Here is a 14,860-nt window from a genome sequence, read left to right as displayed (position 1 = left end):
CTGTGACACTGCAGAAAACATAAGCACTTAGAAAAAAAAACACATTGAATGAGCAACACAGGCCCCTCGCTCTCATTTTAATTGGATAGTCTATTTTCAGATAAGTAAAGTGAAAATGAAGAACTTTCATGGCATTCAATACATTTATGTGATGTTTATGTAATTGTGCTAAGGTTGTATGAATTGTGTGACTACAGTAATTGATCAGGTAAACTGTGCTCTAAACCAGGGGCGCAACTTTAACTGGGGACGGGGGGAACATTTTGTCGCCCCCAGTTTTATCATTGGAATGTGATACAAAACAAGGCGGTGGTGTGCTTTAGGACCATGCGGACACCTCCGAGCAGTCGGGTAGGCTGTTTGGAGTGTTTATTTATTTAGGACCACACAGACACCACAGAGCGGGCTCACAGGCTGTGTGAAGTCAAAGCTTCTGAAAGGCTGGCTAAACCAGCATGGGAGAGTTGAGCATAGTTCAGTGTGTTTGTGTTGCACTCTCACCGAGTTGTAAAAGGAAGCAGAACAAAAACTTCTACTCTTTAGTTGACTGATGTAGCTGGCAAGGTAACTTCTGTTTAACTTAATAGAAAAAAAAACCTAATGTTTATTCGCAGTGCTGAGCTAGTATTGTAACTGACATGTAACGTTAGCTAATGTTTCATCCCCTATCGACTGAGGTGAATAAGCTATGCTAGTGAGTAGCTACCACAGTCAGGTTAGCGCTAGCCTCTAGTTATCTGTCAGATGGCAATATGAGGTGGCTAATATTACTATCCAACAGTAGTTGTTTGTATGGAGATGTTTTGTAACCTTTGTTCTGTCACGTTTCAGAAGTAAATGAACTTGGCAAGCTTTCACCAGTTGATGTACCGTTGGAGAGAGAGCTGGCCAAAAGTTGGCTTTCATTAGCTATTATTTTTGCCTCAATCAAACAATTCAAGATTTATACTTTGACATTTTATCAGTGCAATGTGAGTTGTTTAGTCAACGTGGCATTATTTATCTGTCAGCTTACCTAGCTAATTCTCTACATTTCACTTTATTTACCTAGGCAAGTCAGTTAAGAACAAAGTCTTATTTACAATGACGGCCTAGGAACAGTGGGTTAACTGCCTTGTTCAGGGGCAGAACGACAAATGTTTACCTTGTCAGCTTGAGGATTCGAACCACCAACCTTTTGGTTACTGGCCCAACACCCTAACCACTAGACTACCTACCGCTCCACTTGCACAATAATAAACAGCTTCCCTGTCATGGTGCACAGTAGAGGTCTGTGGGACCGATTTCTTCATTCCCACCTGCCACCGCAAGAACTGGTGCCAAACCCAACCACAGTCCCACAATGTTATTTTAGGCATATGTGACACAGCTCACTTGCCAGCCATGGTCCTAGCAATTTTGTGCCATATAGGCAATATCAAATGTGCAAAAATAACTTAAGAAATAGGTTAAATTACCAGAGATTCTCACATTGCATTACTCAGTCACCCCTTGAACTTTCACGCCCAACTAGGAGGGGTAGGCTACAGAAGTTGAAGTAGCGAATTCTGAGTGTGAATAATGCAGAAAAATATGTGTTTTTAATACAATAGGTAGGCTAACGCAGAAAGAGGACCCTTTCAAAATAACGTGTGGGACAACAAAAATATTTTCATCCCAAAGTCGTCTCTCTGACCGCCCACTCCCACCTGCAGCATGAAAAATGCAGACCGCGCCGCAATGATCTCTGTCGGACCCGCCGGTCCCGCAGGCATCCTGCAGGAATGCAGCCCTCTAGTGCAGTCAGTACCCAACACTATGCTCACCGTTTCTTAGCAGGATCAGATGATGACAGGGGTCCCAGTGGGGTCAGACAGCCAGGGAAGACCAGTCTACAGAGTGAATTTTGCAGTGTATTCAGTGAATGATACAAAGTTCCATCTCGAATTGATGGGTAGACCTATAGTAGCTACAGGACAGTAGCTTAAAGCTACAGTCTGGGATCTGGGAGTAATGGTCATTTCAATTATTGAACCATTGATTATATTCTTGGATAAAATAATGTATAAATGTACACCAAGGTAATTATTTGTCATGCCTCATTTTAGGTGAGAGGGGTGACAGGGGTCTCAGCAGAGTCAGGCAGCCAGGGAAGACCAGTCCGTGACAGACGTGAGGTGCATTTTTGCCGAGACAACACTTTTTCTCTCTATCCAGCAAACACTGGACAATACTATTTTAAGGCAGTCTGACAAACCTCCAAAGTTGATTTCTAAATGTTATCAAGGGTTGATAGAGGCTTTTCCCAATGAAAAATTGTAAAACAAAAATGTGAGGAAGACCTGGGAGATGCTATTGATGATGTGTTATTAAATGTTATTATTCTGCTGGATGTTTAAAGCACAAAAGGGGACATATTTGCATATGTCTTGTGAAGGTTGAAGGTTGGCTGAATTTTGGCAGAGTATGTTCTTTTATCTCAGAATATCTACAGATTCTTCCTTCTCCCTGTTTTTGTTTCCTTGGAAATGTTGATACTGGAGACTGTTATCAGAAGAAACTGTGTAACCTAGCATTTATAGTGGCTAATAAATGCATTGCCATTAATTGGAAGGTTGGTTATCCTCCCACAATGTATGGAAGAAATGTCAAGTTATGTACAGTATCACTAGATTTGTTTTAAGATTAAGGGTATACTGTGTAACTTTCATAAGGTTTGGATGCCTTATATGGAATACTGAATGACAAAAGGAGTCTGTATTGAAAACATGCCCACGTCAGGGGAGATTTAGGCAATCTCTATCTGCTGGGCTGCTCAGCCCTGGCCCTGGGGGTCTGCTGTACTGTTGTCACTCTGGCCTTGGCCTAACACACCTAAAAGCAATAATGAATGTTTCACTAAGATCCTAAAGCTGAGTGGGGTGTGTTGGGTTGGGGTGCTACAGGGCCGTGGACCTATGGGCAGGACAGGGTGACCCAGCTATTTTGTGTGCAAGTAAAAAAAGCTCTACAGTACTATTATGCCTATGATATGAATTATTTGGAGGGTGTACTGTTTCTGTGTGTTAATGTGTAGGTGTATGTGTGTTTTCATTCAACTTTTGTTTTCCAAACCTTTCCCTTGAGACATAACAAAAAAAAAGAACGTTGTTTTGGGGAGAGAGTTGACTTATTGACTAGACTGGTGGGGGTCAGGCGTGTAGGCGGCTCGGGTTGGCTGGGCGGTCTGGCTGAAATTTGATATAGAGAATGTCTCAGAGACAATCAAAAGTTGTCTTTGTATTTTATTTGTAAGAGTTGTTCATTTGTTAGGCTATTGGTTAAAGGTGCAACACAATATTGAATATTGAATTATCATGGATCTAGTTCAGTCTTATCAATCACTTAAACATATTTGATCTCTTACCTAGCTTAATGACTGTGGGCATTTTTGTTTACTTTTGTTGTTCTAAATAGAGACGGCTAGAAGGGCCATTGGTCATATTAGATTGTGTAGAAATGCAGGAAATCTGCTTTAGATGCCCACAAAAATGTGTTGACCCCCTGCCCAGTTATGTCCCGCTCTGCAAATAGCACTGCTGGGTGATTTAAACCGTCATAGTCAATCAATCAATCAATAATATAATAATACTCTTAGCAGACATGTTTATTTTTTATTTACAATATGTAGAATCTATGAGAATAGAAAGGTTCAGAACTTTTGTGAAACATCACAGCACAGTTAAAAAAATATATGGGAAATATAAATCAAAACTGGAAGGTGTTCAGAGATAGATGGGAGGGGTTGAGTGGAGCTGAAGGATGGGACTAAAAACAAACAAAATATAAATATTGTAAAATATACTGTGTCCGTAAAATGTATATAGTATGTATAAGCTGGAAGTAGAAGCATAAGTGTTGTTGTCCATTAGTTTACTGCAATTGGGGGAGGGATGGTAGGGTTAGGGGAAAATAATAAAGGAAAATATATATTTTTAAATATATATGGATGATTGGAAATTATGCCGACAATTACATTGATGGAAGCCGCAATCTATCTGCAATATTAAAGCTGATCTACCCCCCACCCCCATAAAAAATGTATATGATTTAATCACACCAGCCTTCTGAAAGGTAAACCTTATGTTACTGTGATAACTATTGAAGAAACAGTTCCCTCTGTCAGATGAGTTATCCTCATAAATGTCAATGTTGGAGCTTTTTGCATCAATATTCATTACATATAGGTGGCTATGGCGGCATACCATTTTCGCATTAGGTTCACACAGTTTACAGTAGATTAGTGCCCAATTGACCTTCCTCTCTTGGCTTGTAACAGTTAGGACTCAGAGACTTTACGGACAGTGGACAATTAGATGGACCAGAAAAGGGAGAACTTTGCACTTGATGAAATATGAATTAGGATTAAATACAGACCAGCACAAATCAATAACTACTTATGGATACTCCCTGTTCAATGAAATAAGATCCTGGTTCACATTCACAAGGACGTTTTAAAAATCGTTTTTGTAATATCTAGAATTGAATGTGATTAGATATTATATTGGTTCTATATTACAACTGTATAATTATTACACCATTACAATATGTATGATTGTTATGCAATACACTCAATTGGATTGATTTCAATCAATGTTCAATTGAACAAATTAATGCGTGCATCAAATCAATAATGATCACGTTTGTACAAATAAATGGTGGTAATGAATTACATACGAATATAGGATCTCTATGGGGCTGGCTTTGTTTCCCACCAGACATTATTCTATGTTACCCATACCGGACGTTCTGATACCTTTCCGTTTCCTCTGCGAATGACGCTGACCTGAAATAATCAACGTCGTCGTACACATTTGAACAAAGGTCTTGATTTTGTGTAAGAAACGTTATTGCAGATTATAATCAAACTGAATACAGAAGCTAAAGAGATTGTTATTTTCGAAAACGCTTGCTAACTTGGAATAATGCTAGCTAACATTAGCTTCACTCGCTGGAGCTTAAACAATAGGCCTCAGTTTAATTTCAACTAATACTTTCAATTTTGTTAGTGTTAACTACTTGTTACTCACTAATCGTTGTGATAAAAAGTCACCCGTGTTTAAACGGCACAACGTGAAATCATGTGGCAATGTGATCCTATCGGTATTAGGCCTAGCTTGCTAGCAGCTAGTTAGCAACCAGGATTTCTAGGGGTATGTTACTAGGCTGGACATATTACATTTTTAACGCTTTTTTTCTGATAACGATATTATTGCATCCGCCGTGGAGCCCAGTTTCATAATATGACCATATTTTCCAGCTGCTTCCCGTCGTTTTGAAGTAATCATGGAAAAGCAGGCCTTATTTTAGGGCATTTTCAACCTGCCAACTCCTATTAGTTACATTGAGCACCAACTCGCCTTCCGAGCGTTCTATTCGCAGTTTAGTGTTCTACGTCGCAATGCCTGATTCGCTATTGTTGGCAATGAGACCGCTCACGTTGTTTATAGTTAAAATGTAAACAACAAAATGACTCAATGAACTCTCGAGGGCGTCTCATTGTTTCCTAAATATCTCTCAATGTGTATATTTGGATTGTTTTCAAGTCAGACGCCATTTTAATCTCGAGAATCTCCTCTTTCTAATTATGTACGTCTGGGCAGCGAGCTCGGTTGTAATCGATCACTAGACCAGAATAGTCAGTTTATTTTAGCACAGCTTGAAGTGTATCCACTTGCGCTGCGGAATCGCTAGCTTTTCGGGTGCGGGACCGGTAAGAAGCTTCCGGAGGGTGGTCACGTGTGCTGTCAAGGCAGAGGTCCTGGGTCCGAGCTTGATGTGAGCCAACTCAGGAGGAAGCGGTACTCTAAGCAAGCAGCGTGACATCCGTTACACCCCCCATGCATGTAATGTATGCGTACTAGTAGAGCTCATGCAGGGGTTTACATGTTTTTTTTCTTCGCATGTCAGGTGATATAAATCACAATGGCAGTAAAAGTTTATTAATACTTTCCTGTGGATATTTTGTGTTACATTTCCAACGACATAATGCCAGATGGACAACCAGCAGAGCATGTTCAAATGACAGTTTATTCAACATTCTGGCTATACAATGCACGTTACGAATATTTCCCAACCTAATCAGCAAGCTATTGCTAAAAGGTCAGGACACCAGCAATTGCCAGGTAACATTGGCCAACTAATAGCTACATGCACTGAAATGATTTTCCTTTCTTGTGTAGACTTTTGCCTGAAGATGACAGACCGCTACAACATTCACAGCCAGTTGGAGCATCTTCAATCTAAATACATTGGAACAGGCCATGCGGACACCAGCAAGTGGGAATGGTTGGTGAACCAACATCGGGACTCGTACTGTTCATATATGGGTCACTTTGACCTGCTGAATTACTTCTCTGTTGCTGAGAACGAGAGCAAAGCCCGCGTGCGCTTCAATCTCATGGAGAAGATGCTGCAGCCCTGTGGCCCACCTTCGGACAAACCTGACGATGCTTAGGCTAAGGAGTTCAACTGGCAGGATGTAGAAAATGTCGTTTTTACTGTTTGGCTATCCATCATGTTGATAAGAAGTCATGTTTGAGATGCATGAAATGGAAGCAATGTTGACAGACAATGCATCAGTTTTCCTTTTCTCCCCACCCATTTTGATATTTGCCTTTAAGAATTTGCATTGGAAATAAACATTGAAAAGAAGTGGTGGTCAGGTGTTATTTGTCTTCAAAAAATTGTCCACTTGCCCGACCTCCATCTTGTCGTTACAAATGCCAGTGAGCATTGAGAATGATAATTGTAAAATGTTCTGTATATTGCACCCCTATAAGAGCTTGTTGTCAATCACTTCAACAGTTAACTAAACATTTACTCTTAATGATTTTGATTAAATTAATTCCCATAACTGGATAGTGATGAGTGCAGACATGGGTGGAATATGTCAATACTTGAGGTGCGCATTATTTATCTTGCCTGGCATGAGGAGTTTGGGATTATGAGTTTATTTGCAATTTGAAAAAGTACATATACAGACAGGACATGCATAAAAAAAATGCTGTCAAGCATAAGACAGTCAATGACTTACTACCATTGTGTTCCTTTTGGCAAGATTAAGGCAGGTGTCTTAAAGTGCGTGGTTGAATAATTAGATAATTACAGACAAAAGTGGTCCTACGAAAGTCAGACTCGCTACTGAGCTGCCATGAGCCATCAGCCAGCTTTTGATATTCTTTTTAAAATAATGCTTCATTGCTTTGAGTTGTGGTTGTGTTCCCTTCCATTGAGCAAAAACAAAACATGTATACATTATTTAAAAAATACTCCCTGTTTACTGTGGTCCCAGTTTGAGGGAGGTACATGGCCCAGATTTATATAGTCCTAGTTACACACAAGATGCCAGTGGTTTGACTTCAGTATTGTATAGGTCTACATAGAGAAACTAAGACAAATTGTCTCCTATGTAGGCCGTGGTCACAATGTAGAAAATTCACCCTGTTTATTCTTGGGTATTCCGTTTCATCTATTGTCCATTGAACTGGCCCTGTAATGATTATGTTGGCCTTGGTTCTGATTGAAAAGATGCAGCCCATTATGTTGTCCACCCACACACAATAAGCCTTATCATTCAAACGCCCATACAGAACCATTACTTTGACTACTTGTGCCTATGACAGAAGTAGAAAAACATTTCATTATATGAGCGGAAGAGAGGACATGATGATTCAACGTTGAATAGAGAGCGAGCGAGAGATTACGTCATTGTGCCCACACTGCTGGGGAAGTATCCTGTGGGGGGGGGGGGGGGGGGGGGGGGGGGGGGGGGGGGGGGGGGGGGGGGGGGGGGGGGGGGGGGGAGGGAGGGGAGGGAGGGAGGGAGGGAGAGAGAGAGAGAGAGAGAGAGAGAGAGAGAGAGAGAGAGAGAGAGAGAGAGGAGAGAGAGAGAGAGAGAGAGAGAGAGAGAGAGAGAGAGAGAGAGAGTGTGAGTGAGTGAGTGAGTGAGTGAGTGAGTGAGTGAGTGAGTGAGTGAGTGTGTGTCAATTGGCAGGAACATCATCAAGCCGGGGTAAGTCCTCACCGGCTGTCCCCACAGTTTGAATCATGGATGTGGCGATGCTATTTCTGCTGTGTCAGGGCTGAGGACATTGGGAGGCTGCAGAATTTTCTCTCCCATGCCCAGATGCCAGATTTTATAATTGTTAATGTTTTCGATTTTCCCAAGCTTGGAAAGATGTATGCAATAAAGCAAAGTAAATAGTGGGAGCAAGATCATGCGATATCAATATAAACTATTCTTCAATAAATCAAATAAAATTGTATTTGTCACATGCGCCGAATACAACAGGTACAACCTTAGTAAAATTCTTACTTACAAGCCCTTAACCAACAATGCAGTTTTAAGAAGTAAAAAAATAACAAATCATTAAAGAGCAGCAGTAAAAAACAGTAGCGAGGCTATATAAAGTGGGTACTGGTTAGTCGAGGTAATTTAGTTAATATGTACTGTAGGTAGAGTTAAAGTGGCAATGCATAGATAATAAACAGAGTAACAGCAGCGTAAAGGTGTGTGGGGGGGGGGGGACACACACAATGCAAATAGACTGGGTAGCCATTTGATTAGCTGTTCAGGAGTCTTATGGCTTGGTGGTAGAAGCTGTTAAGAAGCTTTTTGGACCTAGACTTGGAGCCTAGGGTACCGCTTGCCATGGGTTAGCAGAGAGAACAGTCTATGACTAGGGTGGCTTAGGGCCTTCCTCTGACACCGCCTAGTATAGAGGTCCTGAATGGCAGGAAGCTTGGCCCCAGTGATGTACTGGGCCGTACGCACTACCCTCTGTAGTGCCTTGCGGTCGGAGGCCGAGCAGTTGTTATACAGTGATGCAACCAGTCAGGATGCTCTCGGTACAGCTGAGGAACTTTTTGAGGATCTGAGGACCCATGCCAAATCTTTTCAGTCTCCTGAGAGGGAATAGGCTTTGTCGTGCCCTCTTCATAACTGTCTTGGTGTGTTTGGACCATGAAAGATTGGTGATGTGGACACCAAGGAACTTGCAGCTCTCAACCTGCTCCACTACAGCCCCATCGATGAGAATAGGGGCGTGCTCAGTCTTCCTTTTCTTGTTGTCCACAATCATCATCTCTGTCCTGATCATGTTGAGGGAGAGGTTGTTAACCTGGCACCACACGGCCAGGTCTTTGACGACCTCCCCCATAGGCTGTCTCTTTGTTGTCGGTGATCATGCCTACCACTGTTCTGGTAGGCAAAGTTAATGATGGAGTCGTGCCAGGCCATGCAGTCATGAGTGAACATGGATTACAGGAGGGGACTGAGCATGCACCCCTGAGGGGCCCCTGTGTTGAAGATCAGATGTTGTTACCTACCCTTACCACCAGGAAGTCCAGGATCCAGTTGCAGAAGGAGTTGTTTAGTCGCAGGGTCCTTAGCTTAGTGATGAGCTTTGAGGGCACTATGGTGTTGAACGCTGAGCTGTAGTCAATTAATAGCATTCTCACATAGGTGTTCCTTTTGTCCAGGTGGGAAAGGGTAGTGTGGAGTGCAATAGAGATTGCATCATCTGTGGATCTTTTGGGGCGGTATTTAAATTGGAGTGGGTCTAGGGATTCTGGGATAATGGTGTTGATGTGAGCCATGACCAGCCTTTCAAAGCACTTCATGGCTACAGATGTGAGTTCTACGGGTCGGTAGTCATTCAGGCAGGTTACCTTAGTGTTCTTGGGCACAGGGACTATGATGGTCTGCTTGAAACATGTTGGTATTACAAACTCAATCAGGGACAGGTTGAAAATGTCAGTAAAGTCCCTTGCCAGTTGGTCAGCACATGCTCGGAGTACACATCCTGGTAATCCGTTTGGTCCTGTAGCCTTGTGAATGTTGACCTGTTTAAAGGTCTTACTGACATCTGCTACGGAGAGCGTGATCACACAGTCGTCCGGAACAGCTGATGCTCTTACGCATGCTTCAGTGTTGCTTGCCTCGAAGCAAGCATAGAATTGATTTAGCTCGTGTCACTGGGAAGCTCGCGGCTGTGCTTCCCTTTGTAGCCGTAATAGTTTGCAAGCGTCAGAGCCGGTGTAGCACGATTCAATCTTAGTCCTGTATTGAAAGTCATTGTTACCGGCAGTACCTATGTCTCTAAGGTATATACATACTGTATGGGTCTTCCTATAAATATTGGGGCTAATGTGTGACATTGTGGATGTGATATGTTTTTAAACAAAAATAAAATAGATTTTTATGCAGTTCCACATGTGTACTTAGAGGAAAATGCATATTGGCCTGTAACTCCACTTACAACAACATAGGACTATACAAACTTTCAGAACTGTCAGAAACCATGTAAGTGAAGCTCCTGTGTGTGCTCGTCGTCCTCACCAGGGTCTGACCTGACTGTCGTTCAGCGTAATAACCGCACGTGGTTTGACCACAACAGATTAGCGCAACAACACCAGTCAATTAAAGCGGTGGGAAACAAGCGAGTGGCCACCTCTCACAAAAACAGATCAAAAATGAAATTACTGATAATTATAAGGGAGTAGGAGAACTTAAACATTGGCTAGAATAATTACAAGGACTTTTCAAGTACCAAATTGAGGAAATGTCTGAATTTCAAGGTAGGCCTATTCCAGTACTTGAATTTCTCAACTTCAAATTAAATTTGGCTACTACAAACCCTTTGATGTGTAACATGGAAACCGAAATGTATTTGTCATGTTTCATTACCAGATCATATTATGAAGAAGCCCACTACGCTATGTCATTTGTCCTTATATCCAGAACAGTGGTGATTTTAGCATGTAAATCTTGGTGAGGCAAACTCCCCCACATTTTTTGAATGCATGCCACCAAAGCCACAACACTAAACAATACATTAATTGCATTATAATGGTGACAAACGGTGCCCACAAACTGTTAGGGCCTACATAAAGCTGTCCCAACAGCAAAGATTTCTTTCCAGCACCATGGAGTAAATCCTTACCACTGCTACACCTGGCTATCAGCAGAGCCTTGTCTGGCAGCGAAACAGTTAATTCAGCTACATTTACTGCATTTAAAAAAAACATGGCTGACTTGCGTAATAAACAAATGTGGTTTCTACTGACAATTGAGATGTACAAACTATGGCATAAGTGGATGACGAGCGGATGAGGATGTCCGTAATTTCGATTAAGACATTAATGAGCAATCTAGGATGGACGTAGTCAATATAACTATTTGTTCAGCACTTTTGAAATGTACAGCGACAGAATTCAGAACATGGGCCGTTCTTACAGTTTTTTTCCCTGTAAACCAAGTCAGAACCGTAGGCTAAATTATGCGGGGGAAAGGGACCAAATTATTAGGGTGAGGCACATGGGCTACTAACATCTTACTACACTACATAAACGTAGTATTACTTTCTTAGCTACAGTATACATACCTTCCTGGCATATTACGTCATGTATACAGCAATATACAATACATTTTTGGACTCACTTTGTTGTGCTGTGCTCACTTGAACAGGAAGGTGTCGTGGCAGTCCTCCTTGTGGGCACATTTTGTCATCAAAGTCTGGTATTCTCTGGATTTATGGTGCATTCAAGACAACTGGGAACACGGGCAAAAAAACAAGTTTGATCATAACGTCAGTAATCTTCAGGTTGGAGCTCTAGAAAGAGGCAGAGTTCTCGACTTGGAATTCCGAGTTGGATGACCGTTCAAAACATATTTTCCCAGTCGGAGCTCGTTTTTCCCCCCCAGAGTTCCCAGTTGTCTTGAACTCACTGAAGTCTGCGATCTGCAGAAAGGAATGGGAGAAACTCCCCAAATACAGGTGTGCCAAGCTTGTAGCATTTACCCAAGAAAACTCAAGGCTATAATCACGGCCAAAGGTGCTTCAACAAAGTACTGAGCAAAGGGTCTGAACATTTATGTTAAACAGTTTTTGCTTTGTCATTATGGGTTATTGTGTGTAGATTAATGAGGGGGAAAAAACTATTTAATACATTTTAGAATAAGGCTGTAATGTAACCAAATGTGGAAAAAGTCAATGGGTCTGAATACTTTCCGAATGTACTGTATCAAGTAATGGAATGTGAATACATCACCCCCACATGTATTTGGACAGTGATGCTAAAATTCAAAATGTGGCTCTATACTCCAGTATTTTGGATTTGAGATTTATGTTTCATATGAGGTGACAGTACAGGATGTAGAAATGAAAGTACTTTATGTATCTAGTTGTCCCCCCCAGTTGAAGAAGTCATAAGTATTTGGACACATTTTTTGTATTTGGTCCCATATTCCTTATACACAATGACTACATCAATGACTACCTCTGCTGTTTTCAATCAAGATCTCAGCGGTCACTGCCTCATTGCCTGCATCCGTAATGGGTCTGCGACCAAACGACCACCCCTCATCACTGTCAAACGCTCCCTGAAACACTTCTGTGAGCAGGCCTTTCTAATCGACCTGGCCGGGGTATCCTGGAATGACATTGACCTCATCCCGTCAGTAGATGATGCCTGGCTATTCTTTAAAAGTGCCTTCCTCACCATCTTAAATAAGCATGCCCCATTCAAAAAATGCAGAACTAGGAATAGATATAGTCCTTGGTTCACTCGAGACCTGTCTGCCCTTGACCAGCACACAAACACCCTGTGGCGTTCTGCATTAGCATCGAATAGCCCCCGTGATATGCAACTTTTCAGGGAAGTTTGGAACAAATATACACAGGCAGTTAGGAAAGCTAAGGCTAGCTTTTTCAAACAGAAATTTGTGTCCTGTAGCACAAACTCAAAAAAGTTCTGGGACACTGTAAAGTCCATGGAGAATAAGAGCACCTCCTCCCAGCTGCCCACTGCTCTGAGGCTAGGAAACACTGTTACCACCGATAAATCCACTATAATTGAGAATTTCAATAAGCATTTCTCTACGGCTGGCCATGCTTTCCACCTGGCTACCCCTACCCGGTCAACTGCCCGGCACCCTCCACAGCAACCCGCCAAAGCCCCCACCATTTCTCCTTCACCCAAATCCAGATAGCTGATGTTCTGAAAGAGCTGCAAAATCTGGACCCCTACAAATCAGCCGGGCTAGACAATCTGGACCCTCTCTTTCTAAAATGATCTGCCGAAATTGTTGCAACCCCTATTACTAGCCTGTTCAATCTCTCTTTCATACCGTCTGTGATTCCCAAAGATTGGAAAGCTGCCACGGTCATCCCCCTCTTCAAAGGGGGTGACACTAGACCCAAACTGCTACAGACCTACAGTGGGGGAAATAAGTATTTGATCCCCTGCTGATTTTGTACGTTTGCCCACTGACAAAGAAAGGATCAGTCTATAATTTTAATGGTAGGTTTATTTGAACAGTGAGAGACAGAATAACAACAAAAATATCCAGAAAAACACATGTCAAAAATGTTATAAATTGATTTGCATTTTAATGAGGGAAAGAAGTATTTGACCCCCTCTCAATCAGAAAGATTTCTGGCTCCCAGGTGTCTTTTATACAGGTAACGAGCTGAGATTAGGAGCACACTCTTAAAGGGAGTGCTCCTAACCGCAGCTTGTTACCTGTAAAAAAGACACCTGTCCACAGAAGCAATCAATCAATCAGATTCCAAACTCTCCACCATGGCCAAGATCAAAGAGCTCTCCAAGGATGTCAGGGACAAGATTGTAGACCTACATAAGGCTGGAATGGGCTACAAGACCATCGCCAAGCAGCTTGGTGAGAAGGTGACAACATTTAGTGTGATTATTCGCAAATGGAAGAAACACAAAAGAACTGTCAATATCCCTCGGCCTGGGGCTCCATGCAATGATCATGAGAACGGTGAGGAATCAGCCCAGAACTACACGGGAGGATCTTGTCAATGATCTCAAGGCAGCTGGGACTATAGTCACCAAGAAAACAATTGGTAACACACTACGCCGTGAAGGACTGAAATCCTGCAGCGCCCGCAAGGTCCCCCTGCTCAAGAATACATATACATGCCCGTCTGAAGTTTGCCAATGAATATCTGAATGACTCAGAGGACAACTGGTGAAAGTGTTGTGGTCAGATGAGACCAAAATGGAGCTCTTTGACATCAACTCAACTTGCCGTGTTTGGAGGAGGAGGAATGCTGCCTATGACCCCAAGAACACCATCTCCACCGTCAAACATGGAGGTGGAAACATTATGCTTTGGGGGTGTTTTTCTGCTAAGGGGACAGGACAACTTCACCGCATCAAAGGGACGATGGATGGGGCCATGTACCGTCAAATCTTGGGTGAGCACCTCCTTCCCTCAGCCAGGGCATTGAAAATGGGTCGTGGATGGGTATTCCAGCATGACAATGACCCAAAACACACGGCCAAGGCAACAAAGGAGTGGCTCAAGAAGAAGCACATTAAGGTCCTGGAGTGGCCAAGCCAGTCTCCAGACTTTAATCCCATAGAAAATCTGTGGAAGGAGCTGTAGGTTCGAGTTGCCAAGCGTCAGCCTCGAAACCTTAATGACTTGGAGAAGATCTGCAAAGAGGAGTGGGACAAAATCCCTCCTGAGATGTGTGCAAACCTGGTGGCCAACAACAAGAAGCGTCTGACCTCTGTGATTGCCAACAAGATTTTTGCCACCAAGTACTAAGTCATGTTTTGCAGAGGGGTCAAATACTTATTTCCCTCATTAAAATGCAAATCATTTTCTAACATTTTTGACATGCGTTTTTCTGGATATTTTTGTTGTTATTCTGTCTCTCACTGTTCAAATAAACATACTATTAAAATTATAGACTGATCATTTCTTTGTAAGTGGGCAAACGTACAAAATCAGCAGGGGATCAAATACGTTTTCCCCCCACTGTATATCTATCCTACCCTGTCTTTCTAATGTCTTTAAAAGCCA

General features: G+C 42.3%; 1 protein-coding gene across 3 annotated transcripts; it reads left to right on the top strand.

The window, feature by feature from the left end:
- Positions 1-410: 410 nt before the first annotated feature.
- On the top strand, positions 411-6,672 carry sf3b5 (splicing factor 3b, subunit 5). 3 transcript variants are annotated; one of them, XR_003879746.1, is made up of 2 exons: positions 411-564; positions 6,201-6,672. XR_003879746.1 is itself a non-coding variant. In XM_029765142.1 (2 exons), the coding sequence occupies exon 2, from the start codon at positions 6,215-6,217 to the stop codon at positions 6,473-6,475; it is 261 nt and encodes an 86-aa protein (XP_029621002.1). In that variant the 5' UTR covers positions 4,882-5,864; positions 6,201-6,214; the 3' UTR covers positions 6,476-6,672. The 3 variants fall into 3 exon arrangements, 1 of the variants encoding a protein (XP_029621002.1); XR_003879745.1 differs by lacking the exon at positions 411-564 and adding an exon at positions 4,737-4,855; XM_029765142.1 differs by lacking the exon at positions 411-564 and adding an exon at positions 4,882-5,864.
- Positions 6,673-14,860: the final 8,188 nt, after the last annotated feature.

This window comes from Salmo trutta, chromosome 10 (genome assembly GCF_901001165.1).
Source record: "Salmo trutta chromosome 10, fSalTru1.1, whole genome shotgun sequence".
NCBI lineage: Eukaryota > Metazoa > Chordata > Actinopteri > Salmoniformes > Salmonidae > Salmo > Salmo trutta.
The sequence above is the reverse complement of the archived record's forward strand: the minus strand, read 5'-3'. Positions and strand labels throughout refer to the sequence as shown.

Excerpts from the sequence above, each read along its gene's own strand:
- sf3b5 (XM_029765142.1), top strand. The coding sequence starts at position 6,215 with ATGACAGACCGCTACAACATTCACAGCCAGTTGGAGCATCTTCAATCT.